The sequence below is a fragment of the Oryzias latipes genome, chromosome 10 (assembly GCF_053564925.1).
Source record: "Oryzias latipes strain Hd-rR chromosome 10, Olatipes_Hd-rR_3.1".
Lineage (NCBI taxonomy): Eukaryota > Metazoa > Chordata > Actinopteri > Beloniformes > Adrianichthyidae > Oryzias > Oryzias latipes.
This window is the reverse complement of record NC_136246.1, coordinates 4066391-4090729: the sequence shown is the minus strand read 5'-3', so window position 1 is coordinate 4090729 and position 24339 is coordinate 4066391. Positions and strand designations below refer to the sequence as shown.

The 24339-nt window shown below is 44.6% G+C and overlaps 2 protein-coding genes across 3 annotated transcripts in view; one reads left to right on the top strand and one right to left on the bottom strand.

Moving 5' to 3' along the window:
* aga (aspartylglucosaminidase) overlaps nucleotides 1-6403 on the top strand; it is a 28162-nt gene extending 21759 nt beyond the window's left edge. The window contains exons 7-9 of the mRNA XM_004086477.5: nucleotides 3489-3596; nucleotides 4669-4802; nucleotides 6138-6403. Of these exons, the coding sequence (XP_004086525.3) occupies nucleotides 3489-3596; nucleotides 4669-4802; nucleotides 6138-6238 (343 nt within the window). The 3' untranslated portion in view covers nucleotides 6239-6403. The remainder of the gene's footprint in view (nucleotides 1-3488; nucleotides 3597-4668; nucleotides 4803-6137) is intronic.
* Nucleotides 6399-23890, bottom strand: neil3 (nei-like DNA glycosylase 3). Of its 2 annotated transcripts, XM_011473138.4 has the most exons (10): nucleotides 23671-23890; nucleotides 23455-23564; nucleotides 15915-16049; nucleotides 15394-15607; nucleotides 14778-14852; nucleotides 14513-14679; nucleotides 13003-13166; nucleotides 7454-7868; nucleotides 7055-7229; nucleotides 6399-6986 (listed from the first exon to the last, which is right to left on the bottom strand). In XM_011473138.4, the coding sequence occupies exons 1-10, from the start codon at nucleotides 23773-23775 to the stop codon at nucleotides 6813-6815; spliced, it is 1734 nt and encodes a 577-aa protein (XP_011471440.1). In that variant the 5' UTR covers nucleotides 23776-23890; the 3' UTR covers nucleotides 6399-6812. The 2 variants fall into 2 exon arrangements, with proteins under 2 accessions (XP_011471440.1, XP_078809988.1); XM_078953862.1 differs by lacking the exons at nucleotides 23455-23564; nucleotides 23671-23890 and adding an exon at nucleotides 16123-16247.
* Nucleotides 23891-24339: the final 449 nt, after the last annotated feature.

Sequence of the window (24339 nt, the reverse complement as noted above, 5' to 3'; positions counted from 1 at the left end):
TCTGTGTGTTTGTGAAACACAGGGTGTGTATTTCCGAATTTATTTTTCACGTTTGCATAAAATGACATTTGTGAATCGGAGCGTGTGCATTTGTAAAACCGGTTGTGTGCATTTCTGATTATTGAGACTGAATTAACTCCATACAGAATAGCTGTACAGTATTGGGGTTACCATGGTTACTATGATAGACCATCTCTCCCTTTTTTTTTTTTTTTTTTTTTTTTTTTTTTAACTTGTCCTGTCCAACAGCTAGGCAAACAGATGAGAGCTGAGGGCCTCTTGTGTTGGACATATTTTATTTTAACAAGAGGGGTTATTCATCTTCAGACAAACCAAAGGTATGTCTGAATAAACCCCTTTTGTAATTGAGGCCAAAATTTATTAATTTCAATCATGTTTGAAAATCTTTGGTGTTGGACCGGACGGAAAAGGAAAGAGGGGAAGAAGAGAGAGGGACGTTAGAGAGAGGGGGGGGTAGGAGGGTGATAATAGGAGGGGAAGGGGGGTAAGACCATGAAGCAGCATAGAGCAGACAGGTTTACTGGTTGTTTATCGTTACGGTACGGTTCAAATGCATTACAAAAAGGGCGGGGCCTGTTCAAACACACTCAAATATTATCAACACACCTGCTAGCCGCAAAAATGTCCACATGTCAACATGCACACAAAACAGATAGTGTTCACGAACGCATACCTATGCCTTTAAACCAACTAGTGTGAAATCTTTCATTCATTCAATCATGCAAACTATTAGTGCAAAGGTGAGCTAACACCTGTGCTCAGGTGAGTGTTTATGTTCTTCTAAAATGGATGGTGGAATGTGAAAAGAAGGAGGAGGAGCGCCCAGCCACCCCCACACCCATACCCCCGCCGCAGCAGCAGCGGCAGCCGGAATTCCCCCAACGCCACACGGGAACAGGCAGGGAACAACCGCCCCCCGGGCGACCAAGACCGCCACCCAGGCCAGGGCCAGCCGGACCGCCGCGAGGCCCCCAGAGCCAGAGAGCAGGGAGGCGCAGAGGGAAAGAGAGCGCCGCCCCAGCCCAGCCAGGAAAGCAGCCCCCCGCCGCGCCGGAAGAGCCCAACGCAGGGCCCCACCGGAGAGGGACGCCCACAGCCCCAGACGAGCACCCCACCACCACCCAGGAGTTCCGGGCATCCCCCCGCCCCGACCCCAGGTACGAGCCAGGACCCCCCAAGGGAGACCCGCTCCGCACTCCAGGCAGCCACCCACCCGGCCCACGGTTGGTCCAGGTAGGAGCAAGGCAGGGGCCCGCCGCCCCCGCCCAGGAGGGGGGAACCCCGGGGAAAAAAGGGCGGCCCACAAGGGATGTTATAAATATGGCCCGACCAGGCTCGGCCATGTTGGAAGTTTGGCGGGGCCCAGCGCCCAGGGGCAAGGACCAGGACCCACCCCCCAGGGACACGAACACCCCCGGCTCAGGTGTAATATGAACCCCCCCACCGTGCGGAGAGAGCACCGCCGGGCCCAGGGAGCCGGCACCCAAGGGACACGGCCGCCATCGCCAAGGGGCCCGCACCCCCCACCAGGGAAGGGGTAGGGGACAGATGGACCCAGGTCCCACCTTCCTTGTAAAATGTGTGTGCGTGTATGGGTGTTTGAGAGGGTGTTTGTGTGCATGTGTGTGTGTTTATGTTTGAATGTATATATTGAAGGGGGAGGGGTGTGTGTACTAAGGGGGGTGCAGTTAAAATTGGCGAGTAGGGCACTAAGGGGACATCTCCTGATTACTCACAGTGATGTCCCCTCACCCTCCACACCAAGGGGCCCTAAATGTCTAAGGTGCGGTTAAAATTGGCGGGTAGGGTGCCAGGAGGACATCTGCTGCTTGCTTGCAGTGATGTCCAAGCACCCCACCTACCAAGGACCCTACATGTCTAAGGTGCAAGTAAAACCGAAAGAGGGGGGGCCCACTCCATACGGCAACCATAGGAGGGGGGCCACTCCCAAGTAGCCCCCCCCCAAGGCGCATCGCAGGCTAGACCCCCCACCCCCTCACCCTAATATGAGGTTATATAAGGAAGGGGGTAAGTTGGGGACAGCTGGTAGACTGTCCCCCGGTGGTCAAACAGCCGTCCCCCAGCCCACCCCCAGCAAAGGGGCCAGGGCCACCCAGCCCAGGGGCCCACCCCCGGAGGCGCCGACACCCCAGGCCCGGCACCACCCACCCCACACAGAGAGAGAGGAGCCAGAAAGCGTCGCCCCCCCCCGGAGCAAGCCCAGGCCCCCACCCCCAGACGCCGGCCCTAGAAGAGCTCTGGTCAGGCCTCGACGGGACCGAGGAGGCCAACTGGCCGAGGCAACCACTGATTGCCTCAGCGGAGACCCCGACCCGTACTAATAATGGGCCCCCCCTCCCCCCCAGAACGCCCCCCCACAGGACAGGGCCGACAAGCCCCCACCCCACCCCACCCCAGACCCCGCAGCCGAAGCGGGTGACACCCAGAGCGACCGGGGGCCCCGAGAGGGTTGTCCCGTCCCGTCCCAGAGCCATCATCTCTCCCTTTTTTAACAGTAAGAAGACATCAGAGCATCTTGGGTCTGAGTTTCTAGAATTGTTGTGTTGACTTCGGTCCTATTCTTATCAGGAGCTGCTGAGGAGTTAGTGAAGGTCTTCAAATGTTGTTTGCAGGGAAAGATGTGGCCTGCAGCAGGTCAGACTCCTGTAGGTGAAGCTCCAGTCTGTGGTCCTGCATCCATCTGCTGAAACACGTAGAGTTCATCCAGAAGAAGCACACGCTGCTCTAAGATCTTTATAGACCTTCCAGGCTCATAGTTCAGCAGCTGCCCCACCATAGGCACTCAAGCCCCCATTCCATCAGAGATGCTTTGAACTGAATGCTCACAACAAGGCCTTCACTTTTCTTTGCTTGGAGGACATGGCGTCTGTGATTCCCAACAAGAACATCCCATCTGGACTCAGCCCACACACTGTCCTGCTTTCAAGAGGTTTTCTCTTTCCACACAGCAGGACGGATGTTCAACCTCGACTTCCTCTCTGATGACGCAGCTGTAGTTTCCTCTGTTAACGAGGAGGATTGTGTTCAACCACAGGTTTCTGGGAGAATTCCTGGATCATTTTGCATTGTCACAATCATGCAGTGCTGACAGAAAGCCTGAAGATCACAGTTCTGTCCCTAGCGCACAGAGACTTCTCCAGGTTTTCAGATTCCTTTCAGGATGTTCTGCTCCGTTTTCAGATTCATAAAACCTACAGTTGCATTGTGCTACACACCTGACATGTTTAAACTCTTCTGTTGTAAAAGGTCTTGTGTTTCATTCATTGGTCACTCTTGTTCAACTCTTAAAAAACATGAATCATAAAATCCAAGTACATTTTTTGTGGATATCTTTGTAACATTTTTCCGTGTAAACGTATGTTCTGTTACCTGTGTTCTAGAATAACGTCTTGGCTTGTGAGGGCATTCTTCATCTGTTGAAGTAACTGAACTGTGATGCCATGCAGGCGAGTTGGGGACTCCCCCATCGTTGGAGCAGGCGCCTACGCAGACAGCTCAGCCGGCGCCGCTGCTGCAACCGGGGATGGAGACCTCATGATGCGCTTTCTGCCCAGGTGAAGTGACCGTCCTCTTCATGGGTGTGAACGTCTTTCTGAGGATTATCTGGTGACAGATCACAGCAGGTTCAGAGCAAAAGTTAAATATATCCAGAACCTTAAACCTTCATAGAAAATTCCACCAACTACTTGAAACTCTTTTGGCTGAGGAGTTTCTGCATCAAAGATGTTTTCTGCCACTCACATATGCATTCAGCTTACCCCGCATGAGCGCGTGGATCCAAAAGCCACACCCCCTCGTCAAATCCTCCTTCCCTGACTGCTGCTGAAAAATAGAACGTCTACGTTTTGTGATTTTGCTTTCCTTGACAGCAGAAACTGTAAAGAGAATTTCAACATTTGTTACGTTTCCAAGAGCATAACCACTCTAACGCTGAAGAGAGGCATGACTGTGCTGCCCCCAAACTGTCATCTGTACACCCCACCAATAAAGGGAGCGTTCGCCCCAGCAGCTGTTTCTTCCCAGACAATGTTTGTTTGTTCCTGATCCAGGCTGGTTTGGTGAGCACACACCCCTCCTCATCGCTTAGATTTAAAGAAGTTCTAAATAGTCTCTCAGGGTCTAATGAAGTGTATAGAACTGAATCAAACAGAGAAGCTCTGACGAGTCCTTTCTGACATGCTTTCATGTTAGAAATGATGGTCAAGTAACAGCAATGTGAGTGTAAATGGATTACTGCCTGTAGAACAGCAGGGACTTTAGGATTTGTCTTCAGTAAAGATCTAAAGATTGGTTGAAATCGACAAACATACATTTGAAAATATAGGAAATCGATAACAAGCATCCCCGTATGTTCTGATGCTGGTTTGGGTCTGATCTGTCTGGATCTCTTCATTGTGATCAGAAGCTGTCTGTCATTCTCCAAAACCACTGATGTGTGCGTGGAGAAAACATTTTTAAAGATGTTCTTATTTAACAGGCTAGTGGAGTGAATGGGAGCATAATGTTTATGTGGTGACACATCTCTGCTAGTCTTCTGCTTTCCCGTGGTGTTCCTGATCACGGCCAGTGGCCTCCTCAGCGATCGTTAGCCTGCCTCACATCTTCTTTGTGTCCTCCTGCCAACAGTTACTTGGCCGTGGAGCTGATGAGAACTGGGACCGATCCCTCAGAGGCCTGCAAGACAGCCATTTCCAGAATCAAGAGGCATTATCCCGACTTTTTTGGAGCCGTAATCTGTGCCAACACTACAGGCCATTATGGTGAGAATTCAAGGTCAAACAGACGCGCTCAAGGAAACGACACCCATCCGCGCGGGGGGGGGGGACAAACGCAGACCCCCACTCACCTGCACCTGACCCTAGTCTGGAATTAAAGCCCTTCAGAAGAAATGAGGTCTCTGTCAAAACCTGGGTTGGGACGGGCAGAGCAGGCGTGTGAAAAACATCATTCATGTTCTCTGAAAATGATTCCATCCTAAATGTTTTTGAACAGGGAATTATTCAAACCAGAAATTAATGGTTAGGGTTCATTTTTAAGTTTAAATGTAATGTTTAATAATGTAAAACTGTGCAGTGCCATAAACCAAGTCAAGTCTGGAGACTGAGAAGAAATGAATGATTCTGAAAGCAACCATTACATTTTTCAGATGCCAAAAAATGCTTAATAAAAAGGAAAAAGTCATTTATAAGTCGCACCTTAGGGAGACATTTATTTAACACTAACAAGAGCAGACAATTCATCTTTAAAGTCAAATAATAAGAACCGAATAGATAGACTGAATATATGGATCCTTCACTACCGTATTTTACTTTATAAAACATAGGAGGAATCTAGGAAATTAGCCCAACACATGAACAAATATTCAGACAAATATAACGGAGCAAGCTAACAGGTCAACTCAACTCTTTACATCACTGTAACCCTTGTGCTATCTTAGGCACTTTACCATTGGGAGGTGGGTCATCTAGACCCACTAGACAGTGCGCTGAACCTTTTTTCTTCAATGATTTGTGATCTTCACTGGTGTCCATGGATTACATGAAATCTTTTCACCTTTATCCACCTTTGTCATGGTAGGGAGAACACGTCAATGGAAGGGGGGGGGGGTCATCTAAGATAGAACAAGGGTTACAGTGGATGAAGGAAACCTCCAAAAGGTAAAGACAAAATGCTCCCAGACAAGAGTAAGTGCTGAGCTAAGTGCTGGTTTCAGATGGAAGCGTTTCTCTGCCGCGGCAGCAGTCGGCTGCGTCTGAAGGTCTGGTTTAGGCTGAACTCGCGCCCGGCTGTCAGAGCTTCAACCCTCTCATTTTGAGCTTTTCTCGTCCACTCTTTCCTGAAGAGCATCAACGAAATCTGACCCCACCCCTTTGAATTGTTGTTCACATGGCAACAGTTTCAAATGGGAAGGCAGCTAAAGCGGCGCACACTCAGTCTCTGCTGCCCCAGACACGTCTGACCATGATCGCCTACAGGTTCTACCCGTTTAACCAAATTGAAAGAGTTTGATGGCATGTGCAGTGCGGCGAGGAGCGTCAAGCTGCTGATGACACGTGAGGCGTCATTTTCTGAAAACATGATTGTCGTCTCCTCAGGTGCAGCGTGTAACAAAGCCCCCACACTGAACCAGTTCCACTTCATGGTATCCAACCTGGAGTCCAACACCCCAGTCCTGAAATCTGTCGACTGCTTTTGAACGAGCCCCGTTGCAAGCAGAGCTTCTGAGGAACTGCATATCCCATCATGCATCTGCAGTTAAGCTGTGAACTTTTAAAAAGAGAATTAAAGTTTCTTCTGGAATTGTTGCCTGTTCTTTGCCTTTGTCAGGATGACAGAATAAAAACACCACAAAAATATCAAAGTTCATCTTTATTTGATCTGAAGTTTTTATACAATCGTTTCACGAGCTCAACAGGTGAATCTCTGCAGGTTTACTGGATGTGGATTTACGTTTAAATGCAGGCTTCTGGTAAACAGAAGACAGAGCGGTCACAAACATTTTATTTCAAAGTCTTCATGGTTTAACATCAGAGCAGGAACCACAGGATTTTCTTCCACTTTTAATCAATATTGTGTTCAGGTTCACTTTTCTCTGGAAAGCCTGTGTTTTTTAAAAGAAAACCCTGAAAACCTGCAGGGTTTAGGTCTAAAACACGGAGCACACAACACCTACTCCAACACGACGACACTGCAGGACCGACAACAGGCTGGAGGATGCAGGATCAAAGCTTCACCGCAGTTTAAAGGGGCGTTTGTTTGGCGGCAGCACATCAGCAGCCGGCGGGCGCCGGTCCCGTCTCAGCCCACTGGAAAAAGTCGCACTGCTTCCCCTTTTGAAAGCTGCAGGTGTAGAAGGTGCGGCCGTTGTTGGGTCCCAGCTTCAGAACCGTCCTCATTAGACAGCGTTTCCCGTGGTGACAGGAAGGGAAGTGCAGGTCTGCCCACTGAAAGACAAGACGCTTTCAATGAGCTGAAGCCTCCTGAGCCCGAACAAACCACTCCAGACCATCACCTGGAAAAAGTCACACTTGCTCTCTCTGGGTAGCGAGCAGGCGTAGAACCGCCGTCCTTTGTTCGCCCCCTCTTTGTGGACCACTCTGAGGACAGCCGGACGACAGTGGGACGCACAACAAGGAGCTCCGGGACAGGAGGAGGTGGCGGATGGAGGACTCCTCCCCTCCGTTTTGCTGATACAGACAGAGGAGAGTCTCATTAGTTTGAAATATTTGGAGAATAAAGGCTGGAATGATGTCAGCAGCCTCTGTGCGTCTATACAGTTAATGTTCTACCAGGAACATTTATATATTTCTAAACCGCGCCGTCATAAAGAAGATTTTTCATTCCCGTCCCTAAAGTTGTAAAAACTTGTCTTGTTATAAACTTCATGAATAGCAAAGCGAGATGTGCTCACCCTGAGTGGGGGGCCCCGACCGGAGCGTTGTTACCACCAAAGGGACTGTGATCAATTCTCATTTTCTTGGATGTGTGACTGTTGGAGGCGTGCGATTCCCCGCCGGAGAGCTCGCCACTTTGCCTCTGCCAGCCACCAGAGGCATAATTGGGGCTTGTTGTCCTCTGGCAGACACTGTTTTCAGATAAACCTCGCTCCGCCGCCAAGGAATTCAAAGGACTGCCGGCTGAAGGGGCCACAGGGTTTACGGGCTCGGGTTTCTGGCTCATGTCAGAGAAAACGAGCGTGGTCGTTCCGAACGCAGACCTCCAGTTGACTTTGAGCTCCCCCGGTGGTTTGGTGAAGGCGGTGCAGGGGTATCTGATTAGATCTGCAGTGAAGGGCGACGCTTCAGTGCTGATGTCCTCTTTGTGGGCTGCAGGGAAGTGAGAGTGAGAAACCAATCAGCTCCCACACACACACACCTCTGAACATCTGCAGTGATGCACAAGTTCCACAAGTCTGGAATGCATCTTAGATGACCTGTTACTGATATCTGATGACTCCTGTGGTCCCTTTCTGATACTTTCACCAGTACAGTAAACCCTTGTTTTTTTGGGGGGTTACGTCCCAAAAAGAACCCGCGATAGGCAAAATCGGTGAAGTAGAAACATTTATTTTTTTCTTACAATTAATATACAATTAAATACTCTATTATACATTGTAAAGAAAGAACAAACCATTTTACAGGCTCAAGCATTTGTTTAACTAATAAAGATACTTTAGAAACATTTTTTTCAACAAATAACTTCTGTACTGTACTGTCAAATAATAATTTTAATCATCGATGTGAACAGAAGGCTTCAAATTGCGGAGATTAGCCCCGCCCACCGAGACCCAAGTATTGGATTAAACGGGAGAAAATTTAAAATGATTATAAAAAAAATACAAAGTACAGTTGGACAAATAGTGACTCAGGTGTATCTCAAAGCTCTACAGACTGAGCCGCTGCATCCTGACTCCGCTCTGCAGTGTTTTCTTCTTTTGAAGCCCGTGGTGCAGCTGTGTTTGTTCAGGAGAAGAACATAGTGATTGGCAGTTGTTGTCGCTCTTTTTCTGTGGGTTTTAGAGAAACTCAAAATTGCAAGAGAATTTGCAAGTATGTAATTTAAATTTGGCAAACTGTTTTATGTACGTGTACATATTAAACTGCAACGTTATTGACGCACAGGTAGAAAAGAAGCGGAGTGACTTTTTAGCCAATCAGAATGCAGAACACAATGCACGATGCAAATCTGTGAAGTAGCGAAACTGTGAAAAGTAAACCGCGTTATAGCGAGGGATCACTGTATTTACATCCAGAAACAACAGCATGTACTGCAGAACAGTCCAGAATGTGAAGCATCATGACGGTTCAGTCTAAAGAGCCACTACAATAAAAATGAGGTTTTTGGTTTTTAGCATGTCATTCTGGCATTTTTCTGACGATGGCAGACTTCTATAAAGATTATTTCTTTAGTCAGATTGATGTGAATCGATTCAGGAGCAGACAATAAATGCATTTGAAATGTGTGATGTAGAAAATATGCTGGGTGGCCACAAGCTTGGACAGACTTTAAGAATTATCAATTAATTATAGAATTATAGTGCTTAAGAAAATAACATAAATAATGACTGGTGAATATTTGTCCATTTGTATTAAACAACTGAATATTTAGCACTCACACCCACAGGCAGGTCCTCTTTGGTTATTTCCAGCATTTCTGTATTCTTCATCTCAAAGTCAGCATGACTGACAGATCTGATCCTTTTCATTTAGCAGGGACACTGAAGCCCCCCCCACCCCCCACAGCTGGGTTCCAGCTGCATGATGGCCAAGACAAAACTGCCCTGTGGTTCCTGACCCATCATGTCCTCGCAGAGACTGAAGTCACGTTGTGTTTGTTTTTAACAGCTGGTCTTAACATTCCAGGTTCATTTGTGTTTCTTTGGGTTTAGCATTAACTTGACTTTGTCATTAACTCAGGTAAACTGTGAAATATGTTCGATGTCGGGGTGTACTGATTCATATTTACAAAGATTTAATTCGATATTTATAGAATGGATCCAGATCATCGTGATCCAAACTTCCAGCAGTCAGACTCAGACAGAAATTCCTGCTACTGAACAGTGAAGTAAACTAGAATGAATGTCAAATCCATTCACATGTTAGTTTCCTAAAGTTCACCACTGTTGTTTTTCCACATCCAAAGAATCCAAAGGGAACATTCTTAGAACATTCTAGACACTGGATGGTCACATGACTTTATTCACAGTCTGTCCACACATTGGACTGGAATGATGGATGATCCGTGTTCATGACATCACATGTGTGTTGTCCACTGATATACTTGGTCATTTTTACATTAGAGTAAAATAAACCTACCATGTATCTGTACACATGGTATATTCCTATACTGATTATCAATTTATTTCATTTAGAAAGTTTTTTATAATTGTATAGGTCGATTTGATCAACAACTTGAATCAGACAGATTTATCTGGTTGGATTGTTGGAATATGAATTGATCGTTACACCCCAAGTTCTGAGTCCAAGAAAAGAACATTTTTCTGTTTTCCTACACGTCTCTAAAGTTTTAAATCTTAAATCTAAATCCAATAATTCAGAAATCTGAATGAGCTGGGTACAGATGTGGGCTCCTGCCTGTTTGAGTCCAACGACTGTGTTCAGAAATGTTTCTGACATGAAACTGTGGCAAAGGCAAACACACAGACAGCTATGCTAGCATTAGCCTGTGGTGGAAACGGAGCATCAGCAGCTGATGGGAATAAAACCGTAAAAGGAAACAGCAGAACATTTACATGTTGTTTGGACTAAAATGAGAAATTCCTGAACTCTGTAAATGTTTGAGGCAGTTCTGTTAGAAAAAAACCCCAGTGGCCTTTTTGGGCAGCAGAAGCTGTACATGAGCGGCGCTCTTTATCCAATGAAGAATAATTAGAACAGCTTGATTTCATTTGTAAAGAGTGCAGCGCAGCAGAAGAGCCAAGAGAATCGGATTTATGTTTGGTGGATAAAAAGGTCACAGTTACTCCTATCAGCATGGATCTGTGTCTGCATGGAAGGAGTCAGGAGGAGGAGCAGGAGGAGCAGGAGGAGCAGCAGGAGGAGGAGGAGGAGCAGCAGCAGGAGGAGGAGGAGGAGGAGCAGGAGGAGGAGGAGCAGGAGGAGCAGCAGGAGGAGGAGGAGGAGCAGCAGGAGGAGGAGGAGGAGGAGCAGGAGGAGGAGGAGGAGCAGGAGGAGCAGCAGCAGCAGGAGGAGCAGGAGGAGCAGGAGGGAGAGGAGGAGCAGGAGGAGCAGCAGCAGCAGGATGAGCAGGAGGAGCAGTAGGGAGAGGAGGAGGAGGAGCAGCAGGAGGAGGAGCAGCAGCAGGAGGAGCAGCAGCAGGAGGAGGAGGAGCAGCAGCAGGAGGAGCAGGAGGAGCAGTAGGGAGAGAAGGAGCAGGAGGAGGAGGAGGAGGAGGAGCAGCAGGAGGAGGAGGAGCAGCAGCAGGAGGAGCAGGAGGAGCAGTAGGGAGAGAAGGAGCAGGAGGAGGAGCAGGAGGAGCAGCAGCAGGAGGAGGAGGAGGAGCAGGAGGAGGAGGAGCGCTTTCAGCTGGCTGGAATATCACCATCAGATCACAGTGGAAGCAGAGTTTAGACAGAAAAGTGACATGAAATTTCATCTAATCATTTGTCATTAATATTCAATGGTGGTTGGAGAGCCCTAAAACACTTAAAGGTTACAAGTAACTGTCTCCTGGTTACTTAGTTACTGCTAGTGATGCTGACCCACACCAAAGAAAATGGTTTCCTTGCTGTTTTTAAACATGTAGTTGTGGAATTTTTCTCTTGATTGAGGACATGTATGAAGAAAGTCAAGCTTAAAATTGTATTTCTGAGTATTTCTTGAAATTGTTGGGAATCAAGAGGAGATAAAATAATGCTGTTAGAACAATAGGTTTGTGGTGTAGTAAATATGCTGGATGCTCCCTGCTCTGCTCCATTCTGATGCATCCACCTGCAGACGAGCAGAAGTGTGGAGAGTGGAATCTGGATCCAAACTATGGCTGGACAGCATCAGAGCTGCCATTTGTGTCACACCACTGATGGTAGGTTGGGGTTGTGAGGGGCTGTAAGCTAGTGGGAGAGAGTGGAAACAAAGGGATGATGGGAATGGAGGGGAGCTCACTCCACACCAAAAGTCCCACCCAGAATGCTGAGGTCAATTCCTGATAAACCCCTGCCGCTCTGCAGAAACTATGTCCTAGAAAACGACAGGTTTTTGGATTTTGGCTAAAAACAGCAGAATCATAATTAAAAGACGACTGGGAGCACTTTGAAAATAAAGCAGAGCTGATGGAGGGAATGTTTAAAGAACTAAAACTATTGACTGATTTTTAGTGAGTTACTTCACATTTAAACTAAACAGGAATTTGTATTATTTGAATTTGATGAAACTATAAAGAAATGTTTTAGAGTTTATATGTTTACTACACACAGTGAAACAATCGTTTCAACAACCTTTTTTATTTTTCAAGCTTTCACTTCAAAAACAATTCATGTTCAAACTAAAGATAGTTAGAACTTTCTTTAGTAAAATTATGAATTCTTGGAGAGAAAAAAGGTGAACAGCAACACAAGAAAAAGGCAGAAAATATTTGATAAAAGTAATTCCAACTGTTGTGTATTGCAGCGTTTGTCATGTTGTCTGTTGTGCAGTGATGGTTGCAGCAGGGCGGCTGATCAGAGTCTGAAACTGTGATCAAAACCCTTTCTACCTTTCCAGGCCAAATATGTCTGAACGAAGCAGATGACGTTATGTTTGGGATCAAAAGAATCCCGTTTTGTTTGGTCCATTCCTGATTGGCTTAGCTCCTCCCTAAAAGTCCCACGGAGAGATTGCAAACCAAACTTCAGTGTCTTCATCTTCCAGGCTTTCATGAGTGGCCATTAAAACCTTTCCAGAGAAGACACAAGTCAGAAAGAAGACGCACTTGAAAGGGAGCAGCAGAAGTGGAAGTGGCGTTCTTGAGACGGCGTGATAATCTTGCCCCTGAGAAAGGCCCTTGGCCCCCCGCTGCCTCACACAGCAGAGCAGAAATACAGCAGCGTGCAAACATGCAAATGAGGGTATTAGTGAGAGGCAGGAGAGCACTCACTCAGCTTTATGTGCAGCAATAAATCTGCTCTGCATTTCCAACATTTGAAAGAATCCTAAAGGAAGCAAAGAGATTTCCGGAACTAGAAATCACATCTATAGAAAAGAGTGCGGAGCTTTTCGGAAACCTGCTTCCGTTTGAAGAGCTGAGGGTTTCCAGACGCCGGAGAAGGAATGTTGTGCTAGCTGTGAGAACGGAAGAAAACTAGGAAAATAAACTATTCTTTAGTGGTGGAGATGCCTCGGAGGGATGCTGACACATCAGCTTTGATCTGAAAGTGTGTCTGCAATGCGATTAACCCTTCAAGCTCTGCTGCCGCGGGAACGCCGCCTCTTAAAGCGTCCGACAGGAACGCCGTGTGAGACTCACCCTCTGGCCTGGGGGTGAGGCAGGCGTCACAGGCACTCACTGCCGGCGGGTTGATGAGCGTGCACAGCTGACAGGCCCAGTCCTCCTCCTCCGGCCGGGCCACATCCTCGCTGCTCCTCTTCACACAGGCCCAGCCCATCAGACTGTTCCTGTGTGGAAGCGTCCTGCAGGGGCAGGGGCAGCAGATGGAATTTACCTCTGGTCCTGAGCTGTTTTCATCTTCTTGCTTTTCATGATTTTTTTATTACATTTTCACGATAAGTAGAAAAAACATATGGGTTGAGTGCTCTAAAATATTCAACCTGCTGTTTTCCTGTTTCTCTTTCTTTATTCTAGTATCTTCCTCCATTTTTTGGCATTTAACTCCTACAATTTTTCAGCTACTTCATTCATTCATCTATTCAAATGTTCAGCTCTTTCAGCTTTTTTCCAGCTATGACTTTTGCTCCTTCAAATCCTTGAACTTTTCAAGATATTCCAGGATTTCTGCCTCCATTGAAAAACATGGGGAATTCTTGGTGCAGACGCTCACTGGTTCGATACCCGTTTCTGGCATTTTTCCTAAAAATTCTGCTGTTTTCACTTTATTTATGGTCAACTTTTGATCATTTATTTATTCGTCAAATATTACCCTTTAAGTTTCATTTTCATTCAGCAGTATAGCATTCATTTTCTTCTGGAAATGCAGCTCCTGGTTACTAATGAATTCTATTTATTGAATACAGAAAACATTTGTCTAGATTGATTGTCATTAATAATTACATTTAAAAAAACGTAAAACTTGACTTTAAATAATTTGATTTACTTCCTATTTAAGTTTTTTATCCATATTACCCAGTAGCAACAAAAGGGAGCAGAATATTGGCTCTAAATCAGTTAACGTGCTGCTAAATGTGGTAGAATCAGAAAATCACAGATTTTTAAGCTAATTCAGTAACTGTACTGAAGACAAGCAGGGGATGAAGAATACATGATGTCTCCTTTCCCTTCGGAGGAGCTCAAAGTTGAAGCTCGACTGTGTTTAACAAAGAAGAAAATCTGAAGAGCCAATAATTTTGGAGGCGGCAGCTCTGAGGAAACTTTCACAGCTCGCCCTCTCAGCTGCGCTCGGCGCCGTCAGGCTGCAGACTGGAAGCCCTCACAAAGCTGTGCTCAAACACGGCGCAGGAGGTGCTGAGCCTGTGCCCTGCCTGGCAAACACCGCCTTAGATGCACATTCATTCTCACCCCCAACGCCTCCCACTCCCAGCCAGGCCCATCTGCCTGCAAAGCTGGCCTCTGCCAATGCCAGCACATCCTCCAAATATTTATAGAACTTTCTGCAAAGACTGCTTTTACAACAGCTCTCTGTGGAGATCAGCTGCAGTTTGGGTTTCATGACAGAAAAACATTTCACTGCACTTTGTTTACTCCTAACTTTTCTGGATTTGAACATTGTGAAGCGCTTCAGTCCTGCCTCCTTCAGGCTTATGCAAGAACCCCCCCCCCAAAAGAATGTCAGGGCTCGTACCTGATGTCCCCCCCGCTGGGATCTGCCTTCTGACAGCGCTCACAGAAGTAAGTCATCCTGCCGTTGTCTCCAAGACGACAGACTGTGATGACACCGGCGCACTGACCACACTGGGGACGCTTGTAGACTCGGTAATGTTTGAAGAGAGGAGCGCCGGATTTACGGCACTGAGGGAGATCAGGAAAAAACAAAGATCATTAACCCCAAATGTTCTCTTTGGGGTATTTATGAACATGAAATAGTGAGCAGGGGTAGAAAAACTGACCTTATAGAACAAAAGAGTGAAATCCCGCGTCATCTTGACCAAGAGGTGGATGTGCTGCTCTGTCAGCTGCTCCACCTACAAATGAGCTGCGGTCAGTTCCAGTTCAGACAGACAGGAAGCAGCAGCTCAGGCTAAAACTCAGAAATCCACAAACACTCGAGACATAAAAGCAGAAAATGAAAATGCAGATTGTGCTTCTTTCACAACACAAAGGGTCTTTAGTGGGGGGAGAAGCAGAGGGACAAAGAAAGACAGATGAAGGCTGAACTCCTCAGAGGGAGCAGACAAAAGCAGGGACAGAGTGTCCCATCAGCACAGAGGGACTGCTGTGGACTGAGTCTTCCTTTCTCACAAGAACAAAGCTGCATGCGTTTATCAACACACACTAACAAATTCATCACAAATCTATTAGAGGAATCAGGCAGAGGCGCTCCTCACAGGCTGCACAGCCACATGCATTCACAACATTTCCATTTTTCCACTTTCAGACTGCGTCTGCTGCATGTTCGCCTCTTCCCTCATTACAGATACCGGGGCTTCTGGCTTTTCTGCGTCTCACATTCTCTCCCTCGTTTTTGATTTCTCTGCTCAACACGATCCATCATGTCTCCCGTACCTTCACGGCTGGGTGGAGGCCCGAGTCAAACAGGGCTTCGTTTTTAATGATGTTGCCGACTCCCGGCATGACGGCTTGGTCGAGGAGAACGTCGCAGAGCATCCTTCCCGCCTGGCTCCGCACCGCCTCCTCGGAGCGGGGGAAGCTGAACTTGGTGGAGCAGACGTCCAGACTCTCCATAGCCCTGACCTTCTGCTCACAGTCCTCCGTCAGCCTGCAAGCACACGCGCCGTCTCTTTAGCGCCGCAAACATTTCAGAAAACAAATGCTCACCAATTTTGCAGGAGGTCAGCTGGAGCCGTCTAAAGGTCACACAGGTTTTTGTTTCTGCCTTCTGATGGGATACAGCTACAACTTACAGAGTGCAGAAATAAAAAATGCCTGTTTTGACCTTAGAAGTCACGATCAGGACAAGGGTTTAAAAGAAACCAGCATTATTTTTCATGCGGCTTCAGGCTGATGTAGGGCACACATTTACTCCAAGGTAAAGCTCCGTCACCTCCATCCATCTTGGCTGTTACCTCATTTCTACAGCGCTGTCATAGAAGCACACAACGTCGCTGCTGAGGTGGATTTCCAGGACTGGAGCAGAGCCCGCTTTAGCCTTGGTCTCTGCAGGGTTTACACGGAGCGAGCCGTTCATGCCGAAGTGGACTCTGAGAGAGAAAACAGACAGATTCATTCCAACAGTCTTGACAAAGAACAGCGACGTGACAACACTGTGACAACCTTCTCATCAACCACAGAACTGCATGGAAGAACTGCTGAAGGCCAGAGGAAAAGAAGGAAAAATTCACATTTAACTAACCAAAAGGCTACATTTGCACCAAAAAAAAATGTCCAACAGAACAAAAATACCCCACCATAACCGCTAAAGCTGCCGGGATCAATGAGATGTAACAGAATAAAGAGCAATACAGTTTGTTTAAGAAGAGGGACTCGGACCCCTCCCATGCTAAACATGCCCTCCACGGGCCTGAGCCTAAGGTCAGAGGAACAAAGCTCCACATGCTCCCAATATTCAATAACTAAACTCAGAGCCAGTCCTGAAGGAGCAGAAGGTCTTCATGTCAGAGGAGTTGATGCAGCTGAAAACATGGGCTTTTATTCTGAAAAACAGCCAAAAAAAATGTGAGGAGGAGTCTGACAAGGACGCCAACAGATGACTGTAAACCTCACCAGGAGCAGTTTTCTTCTCAGGTTCAAAGGTTTCAAACAGGAACTACTGCATTTTTAACAAGAAAAATAAGATTGTATCCCATTTTCTAAAAGGAACAAAACTGCTTCACTGGCAGATTATATTTTTATGTGTTTTAGTTGAAATTCTATAAATTTCAGGTGTATTTTCCCAAATCAGGTCATTTTCTGGATTCCTTTTTGTAAGTAAGCTGCTTGTTTTTGAATGCTGCTCTGCTTCGACAGACGTTCGGTGATGATGTTTCACCAAGACTGACATTGAGAAACATAATTAGACATATATATTCTTCAATACATCTGTCCTTTCAGAGTTGTCAAGGATGTACTGGGAAAAAAAAAGAAAGCTTCATTCAGTCAGGTTTCTCCAGTCTGCAGGAAGACAGAAGAACTAAATGTAACATCTACTGACCTTTTCAGAAAACATCTTTCAGTTTTACTGCCACAGCAGGCATTTTTAATCAACATTCCTCACATTGTGAGAGCGCTTCCAGACAGCCCGAGCCTCTGCAGCATTCACAGCACACTGCTGTATTATCTGACTGTGAAAGACCGCGACGCATTAGGAATATCTGGGAGAAAAGCAGAAAGTGCGAGAAATGTCTGTGCGGATTGGTAGGTTAAAAAAGTTTCCACTGGACCAGCTGAAGCCTTTGAAAGTAAGGCGTGTGCACCTCTGGGGCTCTGCAGGAGAGGCCCCCAGAGACGCTTCTGCTGAAAATAATGACTGAAAAGATGCATCTGTCATTTTAGCATCCCAATAGTGCCTGCACAACAAATCAGTAATGTGTCGTTATCGCGATATTAAGCTGTGCAATACGCATATCGCAAAAGTTTACGAAAATTGCATTATATGGCAGCCTAACAATTTTATGGCAGCTTGAAGTATTTAGCAAATCAAATAAATCTCTTTATGTGTTTGACCAATCAGGTGGACTCCTTTACATCTTTGACCAATCGGGTGGACTCCTTTACATCATTGACCAATCGGGTGGACTCCTTTACATCTTTGACCAATCGGGTGGACTCCTTTACATCTTTGACCAATCGGGTGGACTCCTTTACATCATTGACCAATCGGGTGGACTCCTTTACATCTTTGACCAATCGGGTGGACTCCTTTACATCTTTGACCAATCGGGTGGACTCCTTTACATCTTTGACCAATCGGGTGGACTCCTTTACATCTTTGACCAATCGGGTGGACTCCTTTACATCTTTGACCAATCGGGTGGACTCCTTTACATCTTTGACCAATCGGGTGGACTCCTTTACATCTTTGACCAATCGGATGGACTCCTTTACATCATTGACCAATCGGGTGGACTCCTTTACATCATTGACCAATCGGGTGGACTCCTTTACATCTTTGACCAATCGGGTGGACTCCTTTACATCTTTGACCAATCGGGTGGACTCCTTTACATCTTTGACCAATCGGGTGGACTCCTTTACATCTTTGACCAATCGGGTGGACTCCTTTACATCATTGACCAATCGGGTGGACTCCTTTACATCTTTGACCAATCGGGTGGACTCCTTTACATCTTTGACCAATCGGGTGGACTCCTTTACATCATTGACCAATCGGGTGGACTCCTTTACATCTTTGACCAATCGGGTGGACTCCTTTACATCTTTGACCAATCGGGTGGACTCCTTTACATCATTGACCAATCGGGTGGACTCCTTTACATCTTTGACCAATCGGGTGGACTCCTTTACATCATTGACCAATCGGGTGGACTCCTTTACATCTTTGACCAATCGGGTGGACTCCTTTACATCTTTGACCAATCGGGTGGACTCCTTTACATCATTGACCAATCGGGTGGACTCCTTTACATCATTGACCAATCGGGTGGACTCCTTTACATCTTTGACCAATCACTATTTTAGATGCTCGCCTCCTATGTAGAGTAAGGTCATAATATAATTTATGTTATGTTGACTCTTTTTTTAAATGAAACTGCTGCAGTGAAATGGAAATGATGTATTTGGTTCTTTTGCTGTTTGTTCATGTATCACAAGTTATATCGTCATCGCAATATTGATCACTAATATGGCTAATTGCTAGTTTTTTTGTACCGTGCAGCCCTAATCCCAATAGTATCTGCATATGAAGGCTATGAACATTTCTGCAGAACATAACGCAGGTTTGGTCCAGCTTTGATCAAACAGCCACCATGACCTTAAGATCAACAGCGTTGACGGTGCAGACGCCAGCGAACAGCTCAGAGACTCTGTGAAGCAGCAGCAACGTGCAAGGAGGGAAACTTCTGTTACCACTAAAAGATCTGTCTTGACTCTACAGTAGAGACTTGATGTTTCCTCTTTAATCAGGTTTAAATATCACACATCAGCTGACAGGTCTGAACACACTCACATTCAGTGATGCACATTTCTAAGCAACTCTGATTTAGATTTGGAGAGTTGGTAAACATGAACACTTGTCAGAGTTTTAAAAAACCATGGTGACATGAAGGAAGCTTCCCAGCTTCAGCATCTGAACATTTCTTTTTTTTATTGAGATAATCAGGATTCTACATGTTTTCCTGTCTCTTGCTCATCTTTTCTTTCTGCCCATCTCATAATCACCACGTTTTCCTGACTTTTATAGTTTATACAGTTGTGATTTGAGTTTGTGGCAGCAAAATCAGTGTGTGACTGTGTGTGACTGTGTGAATGGGACTGTGACTGTAAAGCGCTTTGGGTCTTTGAGAAAGGTAGAAAAGCGCTGTATAAGTATACGCCATTTACCAAGATCGTTTTTTTCTGGATTTCCTGATTTTTATTAGGGCTGGTTTGATAAAATTGATTAATTGATCTGAATTGATCCAAGCTGAATAAATCAATAATCGATCCATAAAAGTAGAGATCAATCATTTATGCCTTTCCTTTACCGGCGACCTAACGCTACTCTCGCGAGATTTTGTGAGATTTGGTGTACAACTGTAAAACAGTTTACTAAATACAATCTGAAGATTCATGTAACATTACTAATATACTCTGATACATCTACAGTGTAATTTTAACAAGAACAGCAGTAAAGCCAAAGTCTGCTAGCTTGATGCTAACATATAATGGGATTTCCCGTAGAACGGCTAATGCTAACGCTCAGTTGACTTAAACATGCATTGCTGACTAAATGAACAGCTTTATTTACTCACAGGCAGGAATCCTCCATCCTCTTTAAAGGAAACCATTGTTGTAAGTAACCAGTTCTGGTCTAAAGCACAATTTTCTGCTAAAATCTTCTGATATAAAGTGTTTCTAAAACATGAGCTTCACCTAGCGGCCAAACTGGAACTCCCTCCAGAAGAGAAAGAACATATATGTTTTTAATATGATCCAGTTTAGAGCCTTTACAATGTTCATGATCTGTACATTGTTGTTGGAGCTTCTATTTTTGAGAAATTATGTAACACTGAATGTTAACGATCTCACTGGTTTATTATTTCACTAATAGATTTGACAGTGTGTGACCTGTACATGATTATTATCAATATATTCAAAACATATATAGATTATTATTGTATTTTTATACAAATATGTCTCAATGTATAAACCGTGTAAATTCATAATTAAGGTGAAACGAATGGATCAAAAGAATCGTGACTCAAATCAAACAATTCTAAAAATTATTGGTGATACCAGTCCTAGTTTTTATGCTACATAAATGGCATAAAGACAAACATAAAAGTTATACAAACGTTTAGATTTGAGACAGAAAAATATAATTCCAGGGAAAAATAGTAAGGTAATTATACACAAAGCATTCGCAAACAAAAAAAAAATTTGTGTATCTATATGTGGTGCAAGGCTGTGGAACAGAACCAGTTTACACCTAAAACAATGTCCAAACATAAATGAGTTAAAGAACAAAATACAGAAATACGATTTTTGATAGATATGTACATTAGCAAAACATAAAAAACTTGATTTATTTGTAAATGTATGAAAATAAATTTGAATTATATGGGGGTGCACTTAGGTGTGTGGGGTAAAAGGATTTAAATGGAACCAAATGAGTGTTTACACATGACAAATGTGTGCCGGATGTTTCCATGTGTGTTTAATTCTATGTGTACATTTATTTATCTAAATGTGTAGTTATGTGTGTGTGTGTGTGTGTGTGTGAATATTTTGTATATTTGTCTTGTGCCATCTTTCCTTCTAAACCATGTGTCTGAAATAAAATATCACAAAAGGAAGTTGGTGCCAGGTTGTGGCGCCATCTGGTGGACATTCTGAGCTTGTGCTGCAACACTGATGTGATAAACTGCATTTGTTCGTGTTTAGATTAGGACTTTTCATCTTATTTTAAAAGGAATGTTTTCTTTTTTTTTTGTTGAAAAGATTAATTAAACCAAATTTAGCACAGCTCATTTAAAAATGTAATAATCAATTAATTTTTAAATAAATATCCTGACGATTAATCCTAGAAAGTGCAACTTTTAAGAAACGCAACACTTTATTAGAATAAATGAGGTAGAATTGTAAAGAATAACTACTAAATATCCACTATTTAGAGATCTAAGAAGTTCTGATAGCAGCTGATACCAAATCAATGAGGAGATTTCAAACAAAAACAGTTCAATAGTCTGGTTTGACATTAGGAGACCTCCCACATGCAATGATGACAGCTCCAAATAATAATGGATTATATTTAACTGCGATTTTCCAGACGCTCAAAGTTCTTCCAATGTGTCGATTATTCCTTCATATTTGGTGATGGTAACTACTGATGTACCACAGCTGTCCTGGGGCAGACTGACAGAGGCGTGGCTGCCAGTTCACGCTTATGGTGCCTCTGGCCGTCAACGGGACAGATGCAAATGTATATTTTTAAATGTTAAATGCTAAATGTTGGGGTAAAAATGAATCAACTGGAGGCAGAATCAGGAAAAAGGAGCTTTTCTCTGTCAGTAAATCCGTCCTCGTTTGAATCTGTCCAGTTGGTTCAGACTACAGGTGACGGACTGAAACCTCTTCTCATGGCGTGTTTTTTTTTTAGCAGGAAAACAGTAAAAACACATTTGTGATTAAAGATCAAACATTTCATTGACGGTTTGAAAATGGCAAAAGCAGAGAACAGAGAATGATTAGAAATCAATTCAGGAGTTCCTTAGAAAAGCTGTTTTAATGATGTTGCATTTAACGTATATATATCTCATTTTTTAAAATAACACCTTTAGTTTTTCTTTGTATAATAATGGAATCATTTGGTTGGTAGATTTTCTTTCTACCAGTCAACTTGGCTGGTGAGTCAAAAATGAGATTTTGGTCTCTGGGGATGTAACTTTAAACCACAAACAGCAAAATCTGTTTGCTTTGTTCCGCAAACAGTCTTACAGACTGGATTTAGTTGAACTTTGTGTTAGAGCCAATTTCCAAAGGAGACGTTCAAATAAAATCGTTTTTGTTAAATATATCCCACCATTTCTCATTTTTGTTGAAGACAGTAAAAGCAGGGGGAGAGACCAAAATGACGGTGGCGTTTTTGTCTAAATCAAAAACCTGGATTGTTTTCTTTGAGCGGCAGTAGTTCATTAGAAATTCACCTCTGAGTTGGAGGCGGGACTGCTGGAGCGAAGTAAGCCCACCTCTGCTTCCCGACATCAATCTGTTTGTGCTCTCTCCCTGCTAGCTTACAGCCCCTCACACCTCAAAGCTAGGCATGGGCCGATACGAGGAGCCACATTTCCCCTGCAGATGTGGCCCATACTGATGTGTGTCTACACTGATACTTAAGTGTCTACACTGACACAAAGTTTAGATTTCCTTTTTGTTTCTTTGTTAGAAATGCACAACTTTTCTTTTACTGGACCATCACAATGTACTTGACCTTTTTACCACACAGCAAAGGATCTCAGATCATCTTTCAGGGCAAAAACATTTATCATGTTTTGTTTTTACATCATTCCTGATTCATTGTGTATTTATCTTTATCACAGGAACATTTTCTGTGCTAAAGTATCTTTGCTGCCTGCCTAATTTACCTTGAATCTCCTTTTTTAACAAGTTTCCTCAGATCAGAAACATCTCCAGCCGCTCAGTAACTTTATTGGTTGTTTTTTCATTAGCTTTTTAGCTTTGAGCTGCAGCTGCTTAAAGTCATGTGATGCATCAAGACAGACGGATGTGGCGATCAGAATCAGATCTATCCATCCGTACAGTTTAGATCCAGATTCCAGCTCAGACCAGCAAAACAAAGACGTTCACGGATCCATTTGTCTGACAGTAGATGATCAGAATGGAGCAGAGCAGGAAGCTTGTGGCTTACCATATAGCTTCTACAACTGTGGCAGATGTTGTGTACGTGCAACCAGCACAGGAAATGATGGACAGTCATGTTGGCCACACGTGGTACGTGCAGCCGGGATGTGTGTCGTCTGCGTGCGTTTTAAGTGCATCCAGGTTGTGTTTTGTTGTTGGCCGCATGTATTTAATCGTCCGTCACGCTCCATAACTGTGAAACGTGTTCTCCACATTTGACCCATCTCCTGAGGAGGGGCGAGCTGCAGAAACAGCTGAGCTCAGAAACCATTTGGTGGTTCCATCCTAACCTTGACCTTCCTCTGGGTCGGTAGTTCAAGGCTGACCACACGCATGTCCAAAATTACATGTCAATAGTAACTTTCTATAGCTTTTTCCAATGGCTTTTTTTCGTCTGCTCCTGATTCATAATGATTTGAATGAAGAAATTCGGTTTTGAGCTAATTTTTCTTTACATGTGTCCATCATCAGAATAATTATGCCACAAAACTCGTTAAAAACAGTTTTCCTCGGTGGCAGGCACAAAGCAGGAGGCCATCATGTCAGTAGTAGAGTACTAGATTACTACTAGTACTGTGTCAGAGTTACCTCACAGCTCTCGGACCGAAGTACATGAAGAGCTCTTTACCGACGGTCTCCACGGCGGAGAAGTGGGCGCCGCGGAGTCTGTGGAAGGGGTTCGACCCGGGGCTGCTCATCTGAGGAAGGAGACGACAAACAGACGGAGCTGTTACAGCCGCAGGGGACCGCCGCTGCTGCCGGGACGGGACGGACCGACTCTACCGCACGGACTGAGTGACTCACGCCTGGTTTGGCCGCGCTACCCCGGACGTCGTTCACCCTCTGTCCCGCTTTGACCTTGGAGCGGATTTTCTCTCCGTTAAGCGTACATCCCGGCCCCTCGACCATGCTGCTGCTGCTGGAATCCTGGCTCCGTCTAACCCGGACTCAGAACCAGCTGGGACGTCCGTTGACGTTTTCTGAGCCCGCCACTACATTCAAAGCTGCGCATGCGCGTTGCTGTCGATTTATTTTAAAGGCGCAGAAAACTTAAAATGCAGTTGAAAGATATGTACCTCTCAGTTCAATTAGCAGTTATTTAAACATGCATTTTACAATTTAGAATTCAAAATAAAAAAATTGAATTCAATCTTGAACTTTTAAAAACAAAATTTTGAATGAAAGCAAAACAAATATTGGCATGGGTTATGGTACCATAATTCAAGTGAAAATGCTTTTTGGAATTCAATATTAAAGATTAGATTTTAATTATTTGTTTGTTTTGAATTCATTTTAAAGTTACTTAAAGAGTTTAGATTAGATTTGGTTTATTGTCATTGTCCGTTGTACAATTATTATGGAATGAGATTGAAGCATCGCCATCAGTGCAAGAATAGCAAGGAAGGACCATCGTAATACATTCAGCAGCAGAAAATCTGTTTGACATCTGGTCAGACAAATTTGGCAGAAACT